Source organism: Ascidiella aspersa, chromosome 9 (genome assembly GCF_963924565.1).
Source record: "Ascidiella aspersa chromosome 9, kaAscAspe10.2, whole genome shotgun sequence".
Taxonomy (NCBI): Eukaryota; Metazoa; Chordata; class Ascidiacea; order Phlebobranchia; family Ascidiidae; genus Ascidiella; species Ascidiella aspersa.
In genome coordinates, this window is record NC_139455.1 from 9,611,289 (window position 1) to 9,636,545 (window position 25,257).

At 37.0% G+C, this 25,257-nt stretch overlaps 1 protein-coding gene across 1 annotated transcript; it reads right to left on the reverse strand.

Annotated features, from left to right (window-relative positions):
• Positions 1-18,401: 18,401 nt before the first annotated feature.
• On the reverse strand, positions 18,402-24,800 carry LOC146132889 (4-galactosyl-N-acetylglucosaminide 3-alpha-L-fucosyltransferase 9-like). Its single transcript, XM_083396956.1, has 3 exons — positions 24,232-24,800; positions 20,223-20,578; positions 18,402-19,788 (listed from the first exon to the last, which is right to left on the reverse strand). Exons 1-3 carry the CDS (start codon positions 24,412-24,414, stop codon positions 18,930-18,932), a joined length of 1,398 nt encoding a protein of 465 aa, XP_083253082.1. The 5' UTR covers positions 24,415-24,800; the 3' UTR covers positions 18,402-18,929.
• Between the last annotated feature and the right edge of the window lie 457 nt (positions 24,801-25,257).

The window sequence follows — 25,257 nt, forward strand, 5'->3', positions numbered from 1 at the left end:
TCGCGCGATTAAGCTACGTTTTACGCATACAAAAATAGGTGTTTTAAAGTTTTATTTTATGACGTTATTCCTGAAAGTTTGGATTTCAACCCCGGAATCCTGGATTTGCCCCCTGGTCTTTAGTAACGTGCTTACATTTTGGTCTGAGCAGATGGTAACCCTGCCTATAAGCCCACTTGTTTAGCAGTTTTGAAGATGACAGCAGAACGTTTTTTCAAGTTTTAAAATTGAACTTTATTATAGTCACTCGGTCGTTAGTTGTTTTTGTTATTTGATCAAGAAAAAACTTTGCTAATTGCTGCAGCGTTTAAGGTTAACCACCATGCTGCGCAAGTTGGTAACTTTTTACAAGAAATCAACAAAATCACTCTTTTTGCGATGATAAATATTATAGAAGACTGCATTTTATAAGCGTAGAATGTTCGCGTGAACGATATGTTGCATACTATACACAATCGCTAAATTACCAAGACGTTATCCTTTCACGCAAAAAGGTTTTATTAAACAGATCAATTTGGCTAAATTGCATCTTGGAAAGGGTCAGGGCGTTTAGCCTCAAGTCACGATGAAAACTGTAAAACAATATTTTCTAGCAGCGCGATATATTTTATCGTACATTTGCTTCAAAACGTAGATATAACTTATGAGTTCGCAAAACAGCAATTTTAGAAAGAAAGTTCCAGATAGGACGCACTTCTCTCAAACCGGCCTAACACATCCCAAAAATTAGGTGTTCTTGCCACCCCTGGATCCGAGTTTGGTGAGCGATAGGAAACTGGTTTATTTAATGGTATAAACGGAAAAATGTGATCATAACCAAACAATTGCAGTATGCTTACCACATGTGGCCTGCGGGCCTGGGTTTGGACCACCCTGACCTAGAAAATCCTCATCCAATTTTGATGAGCAAAAACTGGCGTTTTTTGAGGCAAAACAGTCCAGGGTGAACTGAAAAAAACTAGACCAAGCTGGAATGTTTTGACAACCACTCCTCGTTGCCAAAGAGCAAGGGGCAGCCATCGTATATAATTTGTGACATTCGATTTTTAATAGATGAGCACTAATTTATATATTGGGGGTTAAATCTGATATTCATCTTTGTTAAAAGGGTTGTAGCGACACGTCATCACATTGTTATTTATCACAGAAAATTCTTTGTTTTATCACTGATCCCCGTTTAATGTTTCGTCATGGAAAAATACTAAAATAAACCATTGCAGCAAAAGTTTGCAACGAAAGCTGTTTGACACCAGTTTTATGCGTCAGAGCTGTATCTGATCTCACGCGCATCTGTTTCATAAAAATAACATATGTTTTAGAGCGCCGTCCAGCGCCGTGGTGTAAACAAAACTTATATTTTCGCAGCCTCGTGACATGTACATTGTGTTTATTTGTCTGAAGCAGCCCTATGTTGCAATCGCAATTTTTGACGTAGAAATTGTATTTTCACGTCAGAGTTATATATAGAAAAAGGTTTTTAGGTAACGCCCTTTGTCACGTGATTTTTTGTTAAATGTTGTAAGAATTGACTACGTAAATCCCAACTGATTTTCGTCTATAAATAGTGTGCACAATCAATAAAGAATGCCCAATACGCAGACAACAAATACGAATGGTTGTTTTCTGAGCTAAGGCTTAATACGAAGCGGAAGATAAACAATTCAATTTGAATGCAGTATCTACCTTGTAGTTGTGAGGTTGATACACCGAGGCACAAAGACAATTAATGATTCTCATAATTAACCTACATCTACAGGGTCAACCATACTAAAAAGGTAGAACCCCTGGTGTAATAAATTATTTTTGTCTTTAAATTAATTTTGTCTTAAGTTTACACTTTTTAAAAAATTATATGTCAAATATTGTCTTGTAATCCTAAAAGCACACGCTTTTGTCTTTTTAATTCAATATTTTTAAGAGCTACGCCACACATGGCGTTTGGAAGCTAGCGTTTGGAAGTTATCCCCTAACGTTTGGAAGTTATTTTTTTATCTTATTACTCTACACTGTTTAATTTGAAGTCACCATGCACTCTCTCATTCAATGTCAAAATATTTGCGTGCTTTTCTACTTGAGATAACTTTTGATAGATATTTGAGAGTTTTTAAGAACCCGATTTTATGCACCATTGGTAAGCTCCTTAATAGGCATATTTGTGTACGCTTAGAAACCATAACATCCAATATATTTTCCTACATGTTTTAAGTTGATTGTGTTGTTCCAGTTCAATCTTTAGTGACATTTCACTAAAATACTCAACGAAAATTACAGTTGGGGTGCCGAAAATATATTCATTATTTTTAAGGGGTGCCGTATAAAAGGTTGAGAATTACTGTAGGCCTGCTAGCGGCTTGAATCACCGCGTTCTTTATCGTGTGTTCTGAGATGAATATATACTTAACGAGCAATATCAACTAAGGGAAGTGAATCTGTCTACAGATTTCAAGAAGTTAAAGACAGGTATATTAGCGGCCTTTTCTTTGGAGTCAGTCTTGACAAGGAACGTGTAAAGGTCTTACGGCAGCAATCGGTTCTCGCCTTAAAAGCCATCACCTTTTCTTACCCATGACTACGTCTCTTAATCGCTAAAAAGACTTCCTGATATAAAGCAATAAGTAAATCTTTTTTTCATGCACGTGCGCAAATACTCTGGCATCCGGTTGTTTTGTTAAGGTGTAAGCATTGTAGATAATTCTCTCCGTTTTTGCTCTTTCTTATAAACTTATTTTCACTCCATCAGAAGGAAATTTCTACAGACAAATATACCAAAGTATTACTTGCAATTTAGAGAAAAACTGTCGCTAAAACAGATTAGTTTTGTAAAGTAATCCACAGTAGTTTATTTATCCAAAAAGTCTAAATTGTACATAGGCTATTCGAAATGTCAAGGGTTGAAGGTTAAACAACATAGATTTCTACGTTAATACATTTCTTACAAATTGAACTACTGTTTAGAATTCAAGATAGGGTTGCCACGCATATAGACCAAAAAATCTAGCGAAACGGGTTGAGATGGCCAGCATCGTAAATTATAGAATTTTGCTTAGTAGCAAAAAAAGCTGCAAATTTTCAAAGTTTGGTTATTTATTACTTTCAAGTATTTATAGCCACTTGTAAATAAGGACCTTTAATACTTAGACCGCTGCGTTTGTTTATTCACATATATGCCAACTGACGATGCGTTATATTATGTGTCTTTAGATATTTTTGTAGTGTCTGGCCTGAATTGCTAGCTTTGCTAGAGTATTCTGCTGTTACTGATCAGGAATTAAGCTCGACATTTATCTTGTAACGGCCAAGGCAATTCCCGTTATCACATATTTAGTACAACACTTGTAAAGGAAAGAGGACCGTGTCCTTAATTATATTTTAATAATCGTCTACAAAAGCAGCTAATAAAAACAACCATCTACAAAAGCAGCTAATATAACCAGTTTTAGTTGTAGTTCGCCCAGCTGCTGACAACTTGTTATGAGTTTTGTTGCATAGGTTTGTAGCGTCATAAGTAATGATTAGTGGATAATTTGGAATTTATGGTATTGTGTATTTTCTGATGTGTTGCTGTGTACGCTGTTTGGCGCTGTTATGCCCCTTTGATGTGACGTCACGGAAAATTTTAACAACTTGAAATTCCCACTGGCCCGAGTAACGACGCCGATCTAATTGAAAAAAATTTAAAAAACACTTCTAAAAATATTCAAATAGTATCAAATATCTGGTCCGCAAGGGGTCTCTCGCTCCTCGGAAAAACAACAGTTATTAAGAGCCCCATGATCCCAATTTTAACCTAAATCAGTGTTGTGCCGGTTAGTGTACCAAAATGCTTTATCTCCAAAGTTAAACGAATCCTCTTTACATTTTTATGGGGGTCCAAATGGTAGAGGGTGAAAAGAGAGACTTTTGGTGCGAGTATTGCAAATGTGGGGACAGGCATGATCAATATAGATAATTACTGGTTAGCCTTACATACAAAATGGATCTATACACTACTCGACGAAAACGCGGAAGCGGATTGGAAACAAATCGAAGGCCCCTTTATCCCAGGTAACAGATTGGAAGCGCTTCTTAATGGGAACATGCGAACAAACAATGCAATTACAAGGCATATACTCCCCATGCGAACATTACGTTGCGTAATAACGGCGTGCAAACAACTCCTGGAAATCATAGATACAAAGTCAAACAGCCGTCCGCTTTGGCTAAACAAAAAATAAAGTATCACTCAAATGTTTTTTTCATGCCATCACTTATAGCAGTGGTTCCCAAACTGTGGTACGCGTACCACTGGTGGTACGCGAGAGTCTTTCAGGTGGTACGCGACTAACTTCAGCATACGTATAAATTTGCGAAAACTCCCAACTTTTAAAACTTTCAGATTGTGTAATTTGCAATGTTGCGTTTTAGTTACCTTTAATTTGAGGTTTCGCACGTTTATGACGTAACACTTATCTTGTTCAAAATAATAAAACGCCAATTGTTAGCTGGTTTAACATATGAGAAGTAAATCGTTTACAAATTAACCACCCAGGCCTCTCTGATTTGGACAAACGGCTTGAACAATATTTGTTGTCTTTTTCTGCTTCTAATTTGCAATTAATCCATTTCCTATTTCAAAAAAAAAAGTCTTTGTTAATTTTCTGCAATTATTTTTACGTTGCATTTCAACCGTTTACATCACATTTTTTTATAAAATAACCATCGTCTTGTTTTCTTTGACATTTTTATAGTTGTTGTAAGTATTTTTTTGAGTTTTACTTAAACCCGAAAAATATACTGATTTGTGTTGGGAATCATGTGGTTGAAGACGCCAAAACACTAATGCAGTACTTCAAACAACAATAAGCTATTTAAATCAATGTATTTCTAACCTGTTCTTAGGTGGTACACGAACACTGTGCAAAAGCTGAAAATGGTACGCGAGAAAAAAAGTTTGGGAATCACTGACTTATAGATTCCAATATAATTTTTCACCAGGATTTATTGAATACAAACGGCCAGTACCTACAATATGGCGCATTGGTAAAGAAATTTAACTTTACTCCTAACAACACAGATTTTGTCCAATTCATAAAATTAATATCGAGTCTCCCAGAAGACTGGAATTCGGGTAGCACAACAACGTCCCGACGGTATCGAACCCAAACATTAAAAGTATTTATCCAGCAGTATAACTCCACCAAATCGGTTTACGAAAAAATACATACAACAATCCCCTTTCCTCCAAAAGCTGAATTAGAATGGCACCGGACCTTAAATTGCGGGAGTGCACGTCTGCCATGGGAAAAAATTTACCGCAACCTCTATACAATTCAACAATCGAAAACAAACTAAGAAGCTTTGAGATAAAGTTTAACTTAGGCGCAATTGTTACAAATGACTCCCTTTATTCGTTTGGTGAAACCGAATCTAACCAATGCACTTTTTGCAAAAAGGCCACGGAAACCCTGTACCACTTGTTTTATTTGTGCCCTGTTACGTGTCTATACTGGGAAAACGTGAGTGCGTGGTTAAGTACTAAACTACGAATATGGTGTGTTTTTTCCCGCGAGCAATTACTCTTTGGAGCGCACAAAAATGACCGTGCAAAACATTTGTGAATTGTGTCCTTTTATGCGCGCCATATGTAATTTATCAATGTAAATATGCCGAAGCTGTCCCGACTATGTTACGTTTTCTTATGGTGCTATGTTCTGCGAGAACTTCCGAGCGATATTCGGCTTTAAAAAGAGGAAGTATGACAAAACACAAAAGTAAATGGTCGTTATAGCTGCTTGAGAGCTTTACTATTTTGATTTGTTTTTTCTTGTTGTTTTTTCGCTATTTATTTTATTAATAAAAAAAAAAAAGAACTTAGCAAAACTTCCGGCTTGAGCCGTTATACCGCTTACCAAAAAACTTCCGGTCGTAAGATATTAATCACATCCGCAAGCCCACCCATTTTACTCTCGTAATGTAAACATTCTATTCAGTTGGTCGCCAGTCAATAAACAGAACGGCTGTGACTTGCCGGCTTGCTGGCTTGCACAAAAGCCAAACAAAAACTTCGTGGACTTGTATTCAGAATCCGACGTCTCCATTGCTAGAAGAAAGGTTAATTGATCGAGGCAAAAGACAATTAATGAGAACTCATAGTCAACCGACTTCTACAGGTTAATTACACGATGAACAGAAATGCGAGTTGCTGTATGTAACATTATGTTCTACAGAAGGAAAATCCTTTCGAGTATAGCAGGATTAGGTGCCCGGAACCAACTTGTAACTTTTAAACGAAACGGTAATTAGCAACATCCTGAACTGCAAGTTGATTTTTTTGACAGGTTTTGGTTGGATCTTTGTAGACTGACTAACCAAGCGATTTCATATCGTAATTGCTTTTCAATTTTTGGTTGTTTGTTTCACGTTGGCAGGAATCATTGGCGCTATTTTAACACTACTTGGCACGATTGTAGCCATGTTTGATAGAATTGGAACGAAGTAACATCTTTAGTGTACTTTTGCTTGATTTCTGTTTGCCTGTCAACGTATATATTTATACCAAGCTATCATTTGAAGTCTGTGAAGCAATCTTCGGACCTCTATGCATTTTTTCCATGTAGTAAAGATAACATTGGATAGTTTACTCTTCGTTTAACTTAACCTTATCAAAATTAGATCGAAACAAATTTAACTATTTTTTATGCTCTTTTAAGTATATTTTATACCGGACTGGAAAACGTAAGCCCAACAAGAACGAAAAACAATTTAAAAATGTCTATGCTGTTAATGACAAACCAACACCATACTGATCTCTATGAAACCTGGATAGCGCAACTATAGCGGCACGCGTGAGCGGTTTTTGAAGCCAATTAGAAAGTTCTGACGCCATCTTGAAAGGTTCCTAAAGTGCGCAAATTTTGGATTACGGCTTATGGAAGAGGTATCTTAAAATTGTCTTTATGGCAATATTTGGTAATTATTTCACCGAATTTTAAGGGATTAGTGATGTATTGGCATGATTGGTACTATACACAATACTAATAAAGCAGAATAAATTGATTTTAGCTCCTGCTGATAGAAATATACTTCGTTTTTACTGGCACCAGAAAATATTATTTTATATTGCAACAAGGCAACGTCAAGTTAGGTAAAATCAACTTATATGATATACAAATCTTAGGAATGGCGTTTTTGATTAGTCTAGTTAATGTATTTATTATGTACATTTAACTATGCTGGTTGGTAACGCTGTTCTGACAACAACATTTCTTAGCATTTATTTTCGTATAATAGTAACAGGAGCAGGTAGTAGTAAGGTTTAATTGAAGCTATATGTATAAGTAGAATGAGGTATTTTATTTAATAGGTTTTAATATCTCATGGATGTCCTGAATTAGTTGCTGTATTTTTATGTGGTGTTTGTGACACCCACTAACAAACATTGGCCACCAGATGCCCAATCCATTACTAACTGGTGTTCAAATGGCAAAATGTAGGAAATTATCACATTCCAGTGCATTTTTTGTTTATTGTCGTTACTCTGTTAGAAAAAAATATTCGCTCATAAATAACTTATCACTAATACAAAATGTCTGCAAATAATTACTATTTTCCACACAGCAGCAACTCCGTTATATTACAAATAGAAAAACAACCTTATCTAAGAAAAACAAAGTCAAATAACACTTGTAATTATACAAGAAAATAAAAGGTAAATTGGTAAAATGTTGCATTTTCTATAAAGTACCCTTATTGGATGTTAAAAATAAATAAAGATTTATTAATAATGTTAACAAAACGCTATCTATGTTTAATGAGTAATGCATTATATGTCAAACTACAACCTTCGGCCATTGTGCTTTCAAGTTTATATTAGTTTTACCCAGTTGTTGGGTGACAATATTGATTCAAAAAATGTAAAAATCTTAACAAATTCTCTTGATTTTGGTAAAATTTATGTTTTTTTCTTTTTAGTTCTCATTACACATGAATAGGGCGATTATTTTTTGACATGTGAAAAAAAGTCAAAATTTTGTCAAAATTTACACTTTAGGTCAAAATTTGTCAAAATATTTTCAAGGCAAAATCAATTAAAAATGCACATAAAAATTTAAAAACGTATAGTCATCTTTTTGAAATTGTCGTTCAGTTACCATTTTATCATAACAACTTAGTTTTTAATTACGTTCAACGACATTTTAACCGTATTAAATGTTCATTAGAGCAATATTACGGTCTACGCGAACCGGCATAATTCAACACCCACGTCTATAGTTTATCGCGTTAGATGCAGCTCGAAATTATTTTTGCTTTATATAGTTGTGTATTCCTCATTCGTCCAATGGTTTTGAACAGTATTTCATTTTATTTCCGCTTGTGATTTGCAATTAGTCTATTTCTTATTTGGAACGCATAGGTCCTAATGGGTAATTTTGGACTCCAGCCATAAGACCTCAATTGGAATAGATTCAAAGTCGGATTTAAAAAAAAAATTAGGAATAAGATCGAAAACAGATTTAACGTCAACTTCGGAATAATTCAAACGTTACAACTTCACCAAGGCAACTATAGGTCATATATTTTCACAAAAACCGACACTGGAATAACACCCAAAGCGGATTTAAACCATCAATGCAATTAACAATAAAACGGAATAGGATAGACGCCATGTTTCCTACAGAGCTAAAGCTGTCGGAAAACTCTCAAAATCTGTTGGATTAACACCCAATTCGTCAGATTACCATCCAAAACTATCGGAATAACACCAAAATACCCCAGAATAAGATCTAAAACTGTCGGAACATGACCGAAAGCTATTAGAAAAAAATAAATAGGTTGGAATAGGATCTAAATAGTCACAATTAAATCTTATCCTGTCGGATTATGACCTAAAGCAGTCTGGATAAGATCTAAAACTGGCGGAATAACCACTAAAGACGCTGCCATAAATTCTAAAGCTAGTTGACTAAGACATAAAGCTTTCCATTCCAAGTCTGGCGCTCGTGGAGTGCGGAGCGAAAAATGGCAAGCAGAGCAAGTTGCGCTCAGGCAGTGAATAAAAATGCGGCCAGCATTAAGAGGCCGAATTGCTTAAGTATGAGGACAGTTAATTTATTGAAAAGAGACGAAATTCTGAATCTTATAAAAAGTATGGATTATCCGCTGAAGAAATTAGTTGGGATTGCAGAAATGCGAGGCCAAAAAGTCGACATAACTTGCACCAATAGACAAAATGTTTTGGAACTTTACACGAAGCTTTGCGCAGAAGAATCAGTGAAATTTGTTAAACTATACGAAAATGACAAGATTAACATCGCAGTTGGCTGGGTGCCTATCCCTTTCCCCAGTGAACTCATAGCAGAGGAAATATCGGCAAAATATGGAAAAGTTGAAAAGGTGACACACAGGAAGGACAAGGTTGGGTTGCTAACCGGAATGAGAATCTTGACAATGAATTCAACGGACGTGGAAGAAAACCCTTTACCAAGTTATATTAGGATGGCGGACTTTTCCTCGGCTAGTAAAAAGACAAGAAGAGCCCAAGCAAGACAAAGCACACAGACAGACAAACGATAACGCAGTTGCCCCCCAATCTAGCGCTGGCGTCAACAACGCTGATAACAATCCACACTCTACAACAGTCGTAATCAGCATTCTAAGCGATGCTGATAAGAACTCCCCGGACTTCAACTCTGAAAACAACGCCAACATCAAGTCAAGCACACCGAAGCTTACTAACAACTGGTCAAGAAAAAGGCTGCAACGAAGCCCAGACGAGCTTCCTAACAGCAAATCTATTAGCCTATGTGCGACCAGAATTTTGCACACTTGCCCTGGCTGCCAAGCTGAAGCTTTGGTTTCGGCTCAGTCGAAAACTTTCGTTTGCTGGAGTTGTTCCAACAAGTATTCCGTAGCAATGAACTGCTGCACGGACGAGTTATTTCTGTCCTTCATGCGAAGGGACATTGAGACGTATGCCGTGCTGCGATGAGCTCCAGCCAGAATACAAGACGAAGGAAGATGTGCTGAAGTGCATACAGTGCGAAAGGTACTCTGTTGTCTGTAATTGTTTTACTGTTAACTCGCTACCTAAGGTTACCATGTGTAAAGCGTGTAGTAATACCCATTGCAAGTATAAGATAGTCAAGTTTAGTTGCGGGAAAAAGCATTCCTGTCTTATGGGTCCCAATAAAGCGTTTAGATGTGAATGTGGCATGGAGTACGAATGGGATAGATATTGGTGTCGAACGCGTTTAAATACTATTTTTATGTCTTTAAATATTGTTTCACACAACGTTCGAGGTTTAAACATTGCTATGAAAAGAAAATCGATTTTTAATTTTTTAAGTCGTAAAAAGTGTCACGTTGCCCTTTTGCAGGAAACCCATGGTAGTGCCAAGCACGAAAAGTTATGGGGTATGGAATGGGGAGGGGAAGCGTTTTGGGCGCACGGCACCTCAAGCAGTAGAGGGGTGGCAATACTCATCGACAAAAACTTATCCTATTCCGTCTCAGAGACACGGGTAGACCAAGAAGGTCGATACTTAATGGTTGAAATTAAAATAAATGCAACCCCAATAGTAATTGTTAATGTTTACGCGCCGAATAAGGACGATCCAGAATTTTTCATCAATTTATTCGCCGTACTTGACAGCTTTTCCGATGTCCCGATAATCATGGGAGGGGACTTTAATCTAGTTCTGGACAATGTCCTAGATCAAAATGGAAGTAAAAAACATCGTAACCGAAAAGCAAGAGAAAGTCTTTTGCAATACATTACAAACTAACAAATATTTTTCGCCACAAATTTCCAACCGTTAAAAAGTTCTCAAGGCTTCAGAAACTACCAGCGGCATCATCGCGTTTAGATTTCTTTTTAATTGACGGATCTCTCGTCGAAAACGTTAAAAATGTAGACATAGTTCCCGGTATAATGTCCGACCGAACTCTAGGGGATGACATTAACCCAGCACCACGCGGTAGAGGCTACTGGAAATTTAATACATCACTATTGAATGACCAGCTTTGCAAGGAAATAATAAGAAAGGTAATCACTTATTATAAAGCAGAAAACCATATAGGCGAAACCGACCCACATGTAAGATGGGACGCCTTGAAAGTAGTTGTTCGGGGAGAAACTATTAGATATGCGGCCGAACTAAAACGAAGGCGAAATATTAAGCAAATCGATTTGGAAAAACTGATTGGCGAGAAGCAAGACGCCATTTTAAAGAATTCTGAAACAGAATTAGGCCCCTTGCACGAAAAATTGTTCAAACTTAAATCAGAACTTGACCAACTAATGCTGAGCAAAACTAAAAGCGCCGTAACGCGAAGTAGGGCTCGCCGGGCAGAGGAGGGCGAGAAAAATACAAAATATGAGGGGGTGGGTCAGATTAATGAGTCATCATTTATATAATTGCCAAGATGAATCGACCACACTCCTTCAAGATTTGAGATGGCCTGTCTTCGTGAGGCCAGGGTCCAATTCTTTCCTTTAGTTCAGATACATGAACAGTCAATTTTGCTGTCTCAGTATTTTCTCTCTGCACTAGGCAGTACTGGGTGATACTGGTTGATTTATTCAATTGTGCGACTATACTTATTGGCGAAAAGATTTCTAAAATGCACAGGAAATATTGACGTAGATATTCTTACGATTTTCAATAATAAATCACGTGACAACAAGGCGTGGTCTAAACCTTTTTCTCTTGACTCTTATAAACGGAAATAGTATTTTTGTCCCAATATGGCTTGAACAAAAGCGCTTCGATCTACATTGCGACGTAACTGGCGTTCGATTCTAAAAATACCGGATTGTTGACAATAAGGCGAATTTCAAAACAAAGCGCTCACATTAAACGGATATACGTCACATCACATACAGCTCTGACGCATAGAAATTGGTGTAACAAGGCATTCGTTGCAAACTCTAGCAAGAGATATCGGCAATCGAATTTAAACAAAAACTTTCCATGACGCAACATTAAGGCGATAAAACAAAGAATTAATTTGATGTGCTGACGTGTTGCGACAAATACTTTTTAAACTTGGAAAAAATACATTGCGAAAAAAAGGGTATTAACAGACTTTTTGTAGATGATAAAATAATAACTGACCAAAGCAACATTTTGGACGGCCTAGTTGACTTTTACAAGCAACTCTACAAACAAAACGGAGATCTATTGAACAAAACCTTAATCGCCTCAAAATTAAAAACACTAAATCTCCCAAAAATTAAGGCAGAACAATCAAAACTATAGAAGCGGAACACTAAACACGGATCTGTTCATAATCTTCAGTAGAAAGAGAGTGGCCGAAATAATAGATAAAAGATTCATTCTTTTATTAGCAAACGTTTCGGCAAGTTCTTTTGCCATCATCAGTGTGGTAAGTGAGGCTAAGATAAAAACGAGTCACTATATAGACGCTTGGACGTTTTAGAAAGCTATTTTAACAGAAAAAAGGAAGTCGCAAAGTAACGGTGATAAGAATTGCAACGGAAAAGTACACCCGCAAGGCTATTAGAAGCGGAAACAACAGAAGCGGAATTCTTCACTGTTCTCTGCAACATGGGTAAAAATAAATCCCCTGGGCTAGACGGTTTTCCAGCAGAGTTTTATTTCACCTTTTGGGACAATATCAAATACGTCTATATGGCAGCTTGGCGACATACAGTAAATACAGGTAGGCTATCAGCTTCTCAGTCAGAAGCAGTGGTAACTATACTTCCAAAAGCTTGTAAAGATCATCTACAACCTGGAAATTTTAGACCGATAACGCTTTTGAATGTAGACTACAAAATTGCTTCAAAAGTAGTTAACACCAGATCCGAGGGGTACTAAACGACATTATCTCGCCTGCGCAAAATGGTTTTATTCCAAAACGATATATTGGCACTAATATTCGTCTTTTGTTCGATATCATTGACTGCGCCGACTATTACGATATACCTGGCGCGATACTGTCTTTAGACATGTTCAAGGCCTTTGACACGGTAAACTCGGACTTTATATATACAGCCTTAGCTGCTTTCGGGTTCGGGGACAAGATTATTAAATTAATCGAATGTTTTTATCAAAATCCTTCGTGCGTAGTTGTTAGCAACAACTTTTTATCAAAATCGTTCAACGTTGAACGTGGCGTACGCCAGGGAGACCCTCTCTCTTCAACTTTATTTGTCCTGTGCATTGAATGCCTTGCCGCTGCGTTAAAACAGGGCCGCCAAAACGGCATCACAATAAATGGCAAAGAATTTCAAGTGTCCCTATTTGCTGACGACACTACAATATTTCTATCGGGTAGTGATCAGGATTTTACAGAAGTCTTTCGGATTATCGATGACTTCGGCGAAATGTCAGGCTGCAAGGTCAACATGTCCAAATCAAACGCCTTTTTTATCGGAACAAATCGTGAAAACTGTCACAAAACCATGTAACAAAGTGGCCTTCTATGACCATCAGGTACTATCAAATACTTAGACGTTGAAATTCCCACTAGCTCGAGTCACGACGCCAATTTAATTGAAAAAAACTTCACACCACTTCTGAAAAAAATTAAAATATTATCAAATATTTGGTCCGCGAGGGGTCTCTCTCTTCTCGGAAAAATAACAGTTATCAAGACCCTCATGATTCCAATCTTAACCTTTAAAATCCTCTTTACATTCTTATGGGAGAGGGTGAAAAGAGAGACTTTGAGTGCGAGTATTGCAAATGGGGGGGCAGGAATGATCAATATAGATAATTACTTGTTAGCCTTACATACGAAATGGATCTCTAAACTACTTGACGAAAACGCGGAAGCTGATTGGAAACAAATCGAAGACCCCTTTATCCAAGGTAACAGATTAGAAGCGCTTCTTAATGGGAACATAGGAACAAACAATGCAATTACAAGGCGTATACTTCCTATGCGAACGTTAAGTTGCGCAATAACGGCGTGCAAACAACTCTTGGAAATTATAGATCCAAAGTCAAACAGCCGTCCGCTTTGGCTAAACAAAAAAGTAAAATTCCGCTAAAATGTTTTTTTTTTTATGCCATCACTTATAGATTCCAATATAATTTTTCAGCAGGATTTATTGAATAGAAACGGCGAGTATCTACAATATGACACATTAATAAATAAATTTAACTTTACATCTAACAACATAGATTTTTCCAATTCATAAAATTAATATCGAGTCTCCCAGAAGAATGGGATTCGGGTAGCGCAACAACGTTCCGATCGTATAGAACCCAAACATTTAAATGATTTATCCAACAGTATAACTCCACCAAATGTTACGCTTTTTACTGATGCTATCTTCTGTGCGAACTTCCGAGCGATGTTCGGCTTTAAAAAGAGGAAGTATGACGATACACAAAAGTAAATGGTCGTTAGCTACTTGAGAGCCTTACTGTTTTGATTTGTTTTTCTTGTTCTTTTTTTTCGCTATTCATTTTATTAATAAAAAAAAAACATAAAAGCTTAAAGCTTTCGGAACAAGATACAAAACTTTCGGAACAGGACATAAAGCTTTCGGAACAAAACACAAAGCTTTAGGAACTGTACATAAAGCTTTTGGAAAAAATACATAAACCTTTCGGAAGAGGACATAAATCTGTCAGAAAAAAACGTATAGACGTCGGAATTAGGTATAAAGCAGTCAAAATAAAAGGTAAGCTGTATGAATAAGGTATAAAGCTGTCCGAATAAGCCGTTAAGCTGTCGGAATAAGGTCGAAAACTGTCAGAATAGGCCGTTATGGCGTCGGAATAGGGCCTAAAGCTGTTGGAATAATGTCTGAAGCTGTCGATATAAAACCTAAAGCTGTAAGAATAAGGCCGAACGCTGTCAGAGTAAAACCTAAAGCTGTCGGAATAAGGTATAAAACTGTCTAAATACGACCAAAAGCTGTCGGAATAAGGTATAAAGCTGTCTAAATACGACCAAAAGCTGTCGGAATAAGGTATAAAGCTGTCTAAATACGACCAAAAGTTGTCGGAATAATGTCTGAAGCTGTCGAAATAAAACCTAAAGCTGTACGAATAAGGCCGAAAGCTGTCGGAGTAAAACCTAAAGCTGTCGGAATAAGGTATAAAGCTGTCTAAATACGACCAAAAGCTGTCGGAATAAGGTATAAAACTGTCTAAATACGACCAAAAGCTGTCGGAATAAGGTATAAAACTGTCTAAATACGACCAAAAGCTGTCGGAATAAGGTATAAAGCTGTCTAAATACGACCAAAAGCTGTCGGAATAAGGTATAAAGCTGTCTAAATACGACCAAAAGCTGTCGGAATGAGGTATAAAACTGTCTAAATACGACCAAAAGCTGTCGGAATAAGGTATAAAGCTGTCTAAATACGACCAAAAGCAGTCGGAATATGGTATAAAGCTGTCTAAATACGACCAAAAGCTGTCGGAATAAGGTATAAAACTGTCTAAATGTGACCAAAAGCTGTCGGAATAAGGTATAAAACTGTCTAAATACGACCAAAAGCTGTCGGAATAAGGTATAAAGCTGTCTAAATACGACCAAAAGCTGTCGGAATAAGGTATAAAGCTGTCTAAATACGACCAAAAGCTGTCGGAATAAGGTATAAAACTGTCTAAATACGACCAAAAGCTGTCGGAATAAGGTATAAAACTGTAGAAATAAGCCGCTAAGCCGTCGGAATAAGGCCTAAGCTGTTGGAATAAGACCTAAAGCTGTCGGAATAAGGTATAAAACTGTCGAAATCAGCCGCTAAGCCGTCGGAATAAGGTATAAAACTGTCGAAATACGACCAAAAGCTGTCGGAATAAGGTATAAAACAGTCGGAATAAGGCCTAAAGCTGTCGGAATAAGCCGCTAAGCTGTCGGAATAAGGTATAAAACTGTCTAAATAAGCCGCTAAGCCGTCGGAATAAGGCCGAAAGCTGTCGATCTAAGCCTCTAAGCCGCCGGAATAAGGCCTAAAGCTGTCGGAATAAAACCTAAAACTGTCGGAATAAAACCTAAAAATGTCGGAATAAGGCCTAATGCTGTCGGAATAAAACCTGAAGCTGTCAGAATAAAACCAAAAGCTGTCGAAATAAGACCTAAAGCCTCCGGAATTGAAGCTAACGTTGCTCTGCCAGCGACCGACCGGGCGAACATGTTGCCACACACACACAAATAAACAATCATCCGGCTTTCAAACTCTCTCTTTTATATATATATACATATTTTGACGGCTTTATACCTTATACTGACAGCTTTAGACCTTATTCCGACAGCTTTAGGCCTTATACCGACAGCTTTAGGCCTTACACCGACGGCTTAGCGGCTTAGTTCGACAGCTTTAAGCCTTATTCCTACAGCTTTAGGTTTTATTCCGACGGCTTAGCGGCTTATTTCGACAGTTTTATACCTTATTCCGACAGCTTAAGGTTTTATTCCGACAACTTTAGGCCTTATTCCGGCGGCTTAGAGGCTTAGATCGACATTTTTATACCTTATTCCGACAACTTTAGGCCTTATTCCGGCGGCTTAGAGGCTTAGATCGACATTTTTATACCTTATTCCGACAGCTTTAGACCTTATTCCGACAGCTTTAGGCCTTATTCCGACGGCTTAGCGGCTTATTATGACAGCTTTAGACCTTATTCCGACAGCTTTAGGTTGTATTCCGAGGACTTTAGGTCTTGTTCTATCGAGTTTTGGTCATATTACGACCAGCTTTATGTCTTATTCATACGGCTTTAGATATTGCTCTGTCTAGTTTTGGTCCTATTACTAAGGGTTTGGTCATGATTCCGAAAGCTTTAGATCTTATTCTGACTGTTTTCGGTTTTATTTTAACGGATTTTGCTATTATTCCGACAGAATTCGGCCTTATTCCGATAATTTTAGGTTCAATTTTGACGTGTTTAGGTCCAATTCTATCGGGTTTTGGTCTTATTCCTAAGGGTTTGTCATAATTCCGAAAGCTTTAGATCTTATTCTGACAGGATTTGGCCTTATTCTGGTGATTTTAGGTTCAATTCCGACGTGTTTAGGTCGGATTCCGACGACATTACGTCCCATTCTGTAGAAGTTATTCCGTATTGCAAAAAATAAATTATTCCAACGTGGTTTTAATACTGTTTAACCCATATGACAACATTGCCCTTGTTGCGCTATTGGTAGATTTTATTCAGGTGTAACTTATTCCGCGTTTGGTCAAAAAAATTTTATACATAAATAGTGCGTATACTTATTATAGTGTCAGTCGTATTGTGTGTTTCCGTAATTTTCAACATTTTTGTAGAATAACCAGGCGTTTTTTGGTATTTTTATCGCTGTTTGTCTTTTTGAGGTGACAAAAACATCAAATAAGCATTTTTATGAATTTTGCATAAACCTGAAAAAATAACTGATTTGTGTTTAACAAACATCAAAATTATGTGGTTGACGACTAGCCAAGACACTAATTTAGTACTTTATTCAACAGTAAGATGTTTTTAAATCAATGTATTTCTAATAGGTCAAAATTTTGTCAAAAAATTAATTGTCAAGGTCAAAATTTGTCAAAATTTCAATTTTTCAGGTCAGAATTGTTTGTTTTTGTTTTTTTATGGTCAAAAAATAATCGCTCTACACATCACATATTCCATGAGACATGGTCCAGAATGTATGCATTATTTTGTTGCTTGTATTGATTCTTGCTCTTTAAATCATTTCGATAAGAATATACCACTTTGCTGTTGTTCCATGTTTGTTTTTTTTGCAGGTTTTTATTTTTATTTTTAACAGTAGGCTACAGAAGTCTTCAGGAAATATTTACAGGTTGACAGTTGACACACATCTATATTATTAAATCTAAGTGATCTGAGATACTCAAATTAGCAACAACAATTATATTGTTAGTATAATGTTAATATCAAACTAGTGGCAAACAAAAAAGAAACTTGCACTGTTATTCATCAATATTTTATTTTTCATAAATTCGTGCATTGTTGAAATTCTGATATTTATTTAAAAATAACTATACTCATGCAGTTTAAGTGGAATTACTTGGAGGCTGTACTTAAATAGTTTTGTTGTAAAAGGTTTAGTGGTGAGTTCCAGTTCAAAAATCTAGGTGTGTTTCTGCAATCAAAATTATTTGACTAAACCTATTAACAGTCACAGTGCGGACTAAACCGGGCGCTGGTCTAGAATCCTATCACAACAAAACATTATTTGAGTTAGGGTGCGTGTTAGCGTTTGGGTTAGGATGGGTCAAGTATTATTATTAAATAAAGAATATAATAATACTTGACCCACCCACACCCAAACGCTAACTCGCAACTCAAATTTTGTGCGTTGATTTTATAATTGTGGTAGGATTCTAGACCAGCGCCCCAAATCGGTTTTGGCTTTGTCTTTCATCAGTAATAAACTAAACCATAAAAAGTCACCAAAATCTGCAGCCAGAAACCTCCCCAAAAGAAAAAAATGACAGCAAAGGGCCAATCTATAGTCACCTAGCACCGCAACTCCTGTTTAAATAAACTTGTGGTCGGTAACTATAATATTCAAAGTTCTACCAGCAGTTTTTCAATCAAAAACAACGCTCGCAATCTTTCTACACTTAAAGTTTGGTTGGCATTACAGTGGACAAATTTTATACTGGTTTAGTAATGTCCTTAAAATACAGATTGTTCCGCTAATTAGACAGTTTAAGTTTATTTCTATTCCAAATGATTAGATTATGGTTGACAACTGTCAAATTCATCATTTTTAGGTCATAAATGTTCATAAATAGTCGGAAAACGCTGTCACTAGCACCTTCCTCCATAAGACGTAATGCAAAATTTACGCATTTTTGGAACCTTTCAAGATGGCGTCAGAGCTTTCTAATTGGCTTCAATTTTCAACCACTATAGTTGCGCTATCCAGGTTTCATAGAGATCAGTGACCAAGTCATGTTTACCGACAGAAAATGAAGACAAACGACATTAGAATACTAAGGTAAACAACAATTAAAAGTTAACGAGTTCTTCTTTTTCTGCTTCAGTTAAGTTAGTAAACGGTAACAAGCATTTGTCGTCCACGTAGCCCCCATAATACCATTTCGAAATTGATCGTATGGATTTAGGTGGATGTTTTTCCAATGCAATGTAGCGACAGAGGCGACACGCCTCTTCTTTGTAACCTTTGGCATAATCATCAATTGGAATGTGATCCAAAGGCACGTCCCGCCACTTGTGGTACTCCATGTACTTGTCGTCGTGCTTGTCCAGATAATTTATGTACTTTACTAATTTCTCAGGTGTTTCGTAGTCTTCCGTGTGAATAAAGGAGTTCTTTGGTGCAACCTTTTCAACGTCTTTTTTCGTGGGACCCCAGACGATGGGCACAAGGCCTGACATAAGCCCGTTGCGCCAGAACTTTTCCGTGATGTAGTTTGGACAGTGAAGTGAGTTCTCGAAGGAAAGATAGAACTTGTAGTCTTGCACAATAGCTGATAATTTGGACGCGTTTTTTTTGTCAAAGCAATCGCCGAACTTATCCAGTTTTAGTCCAGCTTCCTGTAACTTTCTGGCGTATTGCATCCTCCAAAGGGTTCCAAACAGTTTATTACAATTGCTCACCACCCACACAGCAAGTTTGGTCTTAGCTTTAATGAAGCTCTTTAAATTGCCTGTGATATTGTGCTTTATTGAGTCTTCAGTGACGCGACGAATTGTGTTGAAATAGCTGACGATGTCAGACTTGTGGAAAAACGTCCAAGTTATGTTGAAGAGCGTGTCGAACCGCGGATCCTCGATTGCCGACTTGAAACGAAACAATTTTGCCGGAGTTTCTTTACTCCAAAACACATAGTGTTGCTCGGGTGTCCTGCAAACATAACACATACAACGCCTTTTTTTTAAACAAACCTTTTTTTTTAAACAGACCTAAAGTAAAATTTTCAATAATAGCAGATAAAGAGTTGTCCAAATACTCGTATTTTTTCGATAACTGTATTTTCGATACTTTGGTGATGCAATACAGTCGTTTGGTTCTATTTTAAATGACATTTACTTCATTGTCACTGGCCGGAAAAGCAAAATTAACATAATTAAAACGTGCAAAGTGAATTTTGCGAACATTTTACATTTTAGTTCTAAATTTATATTGGCTTTAGGGCTTGAAGTATGTGCTACTTCACCATTTTCCCAAGTTAAAAATATCTCTATTACGGATTAAATAATCGTGGTAATTATTGTTCAGATTTTTTTTTATCAGATGGCCATAAAAAAACTTTTGCCGAAAACCATAAAATTAGCCACCTTGTTTTAGGATCTGGGACATCCATTTTGTTCTCCAAATCATGGTGATTAAAAAGCACGACAGCCAAACTTTCGCGTAATGTTGATCTGTTGGTTGTTACTGTGCAGCCCCCACATTCAGCAGGGACGACGAATTCAAGGTTTGACTTTGCTCTTTGCATGAGGAATTGTGCTGATTTCCAGATAAGAATGTTTGGTGGATTTCTTTTAATGAGGCTATTTTTTGTCAATTTTTTCTTCGCTTTCGCGACCGTTCCTTTCTGTGGCTTTTGCTTTTTCGCCTCAGTAGTGGTGGCTGTTTTAGGGCTTCGGTATTTGTCTTTCTCATCAACTGGTGTGCCCGCTTCGGGTACTAACTGCAAAACATAATATGATTAACATAGGCTAATTTAGTGGTGATTGTGGTGATTTAGCCTACAGCATTGTATAAAACCACCAAGTTGGAATGTAACGAGAAAGCAACCTTTCAGAAGCATATTGATTTTTCAAAAGACATTTATCACCAAAAAAGCTCTCAACTTGAAACATTTCTTTTAAAATACACATTAGTTTTCTAAATCTTGTTTCACAGTTAGTTATCTATCTATTATTCATCGACTAATCATTACATCTAGAACTATAGTAGCCTACACCAGAGGCTATCGAGTGCAGGTTTGAAAATATTTTACTGTTAAATGTTTTTGAAAGAAACTTCGCGATAAAACAAAACTCTGCTGTGAAATCCAAATATTTCGCTTCGCCCCTGGCCATGGTGCCGTTGTTACTTTTAAGTCAGTTAAACAAAAGAGCAACTGGCAAAACGACTGATCAAAAATATACTGCCTATGCTTGCAGTAGTTTAACCAATCATATATATATATATGCGACAAATCTATAGGAATACTCTTTACGGGACGAGCTTCTCTTTTTTTCAAAGCAAAGTTCTGTAAGATAGAGGTTGGTTGAGGGCCCAAATTGTATTTTGCAGAAAATTACAATAAGCTTGACAAGATTTTAAATGATAGCCTACGGCAATAGAAAACCTATGTTGATATACCAGCGAACAGCAAAGCTTTTATCTGATGGTAAATTTTAAACTTTTTGCCGATAGACTGTCGCTCACTTAGCAACTTGCAAAACACGGGCGACTTTCCAGGAATGTACAACACTATGCATCGTATACCAGAATGATAACTTGACTTAAAGCTGCAAAGATATAAAATTTCCGAACTTTAAGTTAACTTTTGATTTAAAAATACTGCCCTAAATAAATCCATACGACACTTTGCACACGACAATTAACATCTCTTTACACCTACCTATACACTGTTGTGAAAAGAAGTTGGGAAATGTTATACTTGGGTATAAATAAGCGTTAAATTGGTGACCAATCGTATAAATAAAACTTAGGTGCTTTAATATGCAAATAGACCGAGAAAATGTTAAACAAATTACACAAAAAGATCTGTCAGTTGACTCGACGTAAAAAAGGAATCCTTAAAAAGTCCCTGGAAAACGTCATGTCTTACACGTCATAAAGGCGTCATAGATATTTTGATGGCTACTAAAATAAAAATAAAAACTTATGAAAACTCGGGGCCGGCCTAGTATTAAAAATATACTGGTGGTATACAAAAGTCTTTAGGCCAAATCGAACAGTCCATGTTACGGTGTCGTGATTAAAGGTGTCATTAACATTTAGCACTAGAATTACCGGTGCGGTCATTTTGACCGTTTATGATTTTTAATCTTTGTATTTCCGCTTAGGTAGGCTAACTGTTTCAACAGTGGTCAGCAATTTTTTTAGTTATTGAAGCCCACTACGTAAAACCACTAGGAAAGCAGTGGCGGATTCAGGATATTTGTTTTGAGATGGAGGCATGCGAATCGCAAAGTTACGTGATAAAACAACATCGTTCTTAGAAACATTGGTTTTAAATTGGCAACACTTTAATAACAAGAATATGTGACGCATGTGGCACATGAGAGGATTGCAAAATATATAAATGCCGTTTGACATAACGGCATTTATAGTATAATTTAACATTGGACTGTTAAGTTATGAGTCACACGACGCAAAAAATCATAGTATGTTACCTTTGGGCTAAATATAAATTAAGTAAAACCTTTGAAAGTAGAACAAATCCTTACATTTAACTTCACAATATCGTTCAAGTAATTTAACAAATGTGTTGGAAGCAGAAAGCGAAAATAATTCAAAAATTAATGTGAACTTTCAACAAAGTAAAACTGCAAAATTGTGTTGTGGTTGCTGTTGATAAGGTTGCGGAAAGTGTACAAGTTGTGTGAAAGTTAATGCGTGGATTGCGCTGAGCGCTGCTATTTTTATTTGTTCTCGTATGCTTTTGAATAGCTACTTGTGGTCCGTGTAACAATTAGCAGCATGAAAACATGGCCGTTTGATATTCTAGCATAATTCAAAAACTAATAGTTTTTTAAATGTAAAAAAATGTTAGTTCATGTTAAAGAACACAAAACGAAAAAACAAAAAAACAAAGAGAGATAACAAACAAAAACAAAATCTCTCTGCGCAGCTAAAACGCCGGTTGAAGACCCACGCTGTGTTAATTTGTAAGTATGGCCTAGGAAGTATATTCCAGAACATGACCGTATAATGGACCCGTATTAAACGCGAGAAATGACGTATAAACCAGGTGACGCGGATATAATAGTTTTCCTGAAAACCTTGGTGATCTAAGTGAAGAGCACTGAGAAAGGTTCCACCAGGACATTAAGGTCATGGAAGAGCGATACGATAGCACATACCATAGTACCGGGATCCTTTAAAGAGGCTAACTGAAATTGTTTGGTTAACTAACGATTTTCACGCAAGCATGGACAGGCTACAAAAATAGCGCTCTACCCACTGAGCTACATGAGCTACAGCTCAGACTACCCATTGAGCTACAGCTCAGAGGGGAATAAAAAGGACGAGCTCTTGAGTTAGAACTTCACCACACGCTATTGTTTTTCTAGCCTTGATTGCTCGAACATCATTAGTTGATTCTGTCAACTCAACTGAAGGCTCACGGTATATGAAAATTGAACCGTTATGTTTGCAATGCCCTGTTAGTTCGTGCCGTTTCCTCATTGTCTGCATATAATTATATGAGGCTACAGCCCTTAAATCAGGGGCGGGCAACCTTTTCAACACAAGGGCCAGTTGGGAAATTTAATGCTTACAGGAGGGCCGCACATCAAATAAACACTAATTGATATTTTCAGCTTTTACTAGAAAAACACAAGTACAAGCGAATATGAAATATCATAGCAGACACACATGTGGAATGTGGATGTTCAAATAGAAGTTAGTGAGAAGGCTGATGTTGGATATTTTGAATCAACTTGTCAATGTTTGGTTCAAGGCCAGATGTGTATAGACGCAAACTATTTAACAGCCTTAATTCAAAACCAGCTGTTAAACATAAACATCTCAGTCAATATGCGCGGCAAAAGTCGTAGCAGACAAGTGTAATTGTTGCAAAACAATTCTTTATCGTACCAACGTGACGCAAGTAAAACTTTAGGAATGAAGATTGTTTTGTAATAGTGCTTCCCATTCGAGTTGAACAACTGCATTAGTATAGCGGTGTAGCCTACGGGTTACATTGCACTTTTAAACAGGAAACTGAAAAAGCAAAAGTTCCAACATTGGTGCACACAAAATACCCTAATTTAAGGAAAAATATCTGGAAGAAGGCGAAGAGCCGCATGCGATCCGCGGGTCGCACGTTGCCCGCCCCTGCCTACCTGCCTTAAATCAACAACTCTGGCACGAGCCGGAATTTTAAACCGTCGGCGCCGGGCCAGATCTGGCCCGCGTGCAGTAGTTTTGTGAACCCCGGTAAAGACAAATAACAAATTTAGAAATACAAAACCAAATTTTAATTTTCAAAAATTGTTAGATTGACTATGAGACGGTTTTCATCTAAAGATCCTTTTCTCAGACGTTTAGGCCAATAAGTGTTTGGCAAAACAACAGCTATGGTATAAATAAAGTTATCCTTACCTTAATTGAAGTAACGTCGGTTTGTTTTGTAACAATTGCCTCGTCTTTGTTCAACACTCGAACGTAAAGTTTTACCGGCACCAGTAAATCAGAAATCCCAATAACAATAGTCAAAAAAAGGCTGAGATAAAACACGCGTTTTGCGTATGACCGAAATTTCACAGTGAGGTTCAATAGACGCATTGTAAAAGCTTGAGATTGCTATCCAGTTAGAAGTCCTTTTCTCTCTAAAAAATAGGAATGCTTTAATAATTTTATTAGCGCTGCGTAAAAGAAGACGTATATCCAGGGCTACCATATTTTCAGCACCCAAATAGAGGACATATTTTGCCGGCAAGTAAAACGAGAGTAAAATTGTTACGTTTGAGCAAAAACGTGCCATATCCACGACCACAAGTAATGTATTCAGCTTCGAAATTAATACGTCCTTTCAGTAAACAGAGTTTTCTTCTTCGGTATTATAATTTATAGCTTATCTTGCTTTATGGTTGTCTAAATTTAAAACTATAAGCATCTGCTGAGAACCACCTGTATGCTGTAGACCAGTAATTGTTAAGCTTTTTTCGACCGCGCCCCCCTTTGGCCATTTTCCTATGCCCTGCGCCCCCCTACGAAAATCATTTTGGCATTTTCAATTAAATATCACTGAGACAACTTGAAAATATTGAGGTTAGTCGGTCGCGCGAAGTGCAAAAAAAATTGAGTTTAGTTTGGTTGAATTGGCGCTATACTGTAAATTCAGGAGGCTTTGCGCGGAAACAACAAATTGCTCGCGCTCGACACGTCGAGCGCAAATAAAAATATGTCAAAGCGCAAAAAATGAACATTGCGTTATCGTGTTTCCAAAGATGTGACGACACACAATACAACTGCAATATTGCAAAAAACATTAGCCTATATAGAATAAGAATAACAAATAGTTCGAACGGTGGAAGATTTTATCGTTTATCTACAAGTTAGTAAAATTGTATTTAAATAGGGCCGGTATACCTTCGATGATATGAAAACATGCAATGGCACTCAAAG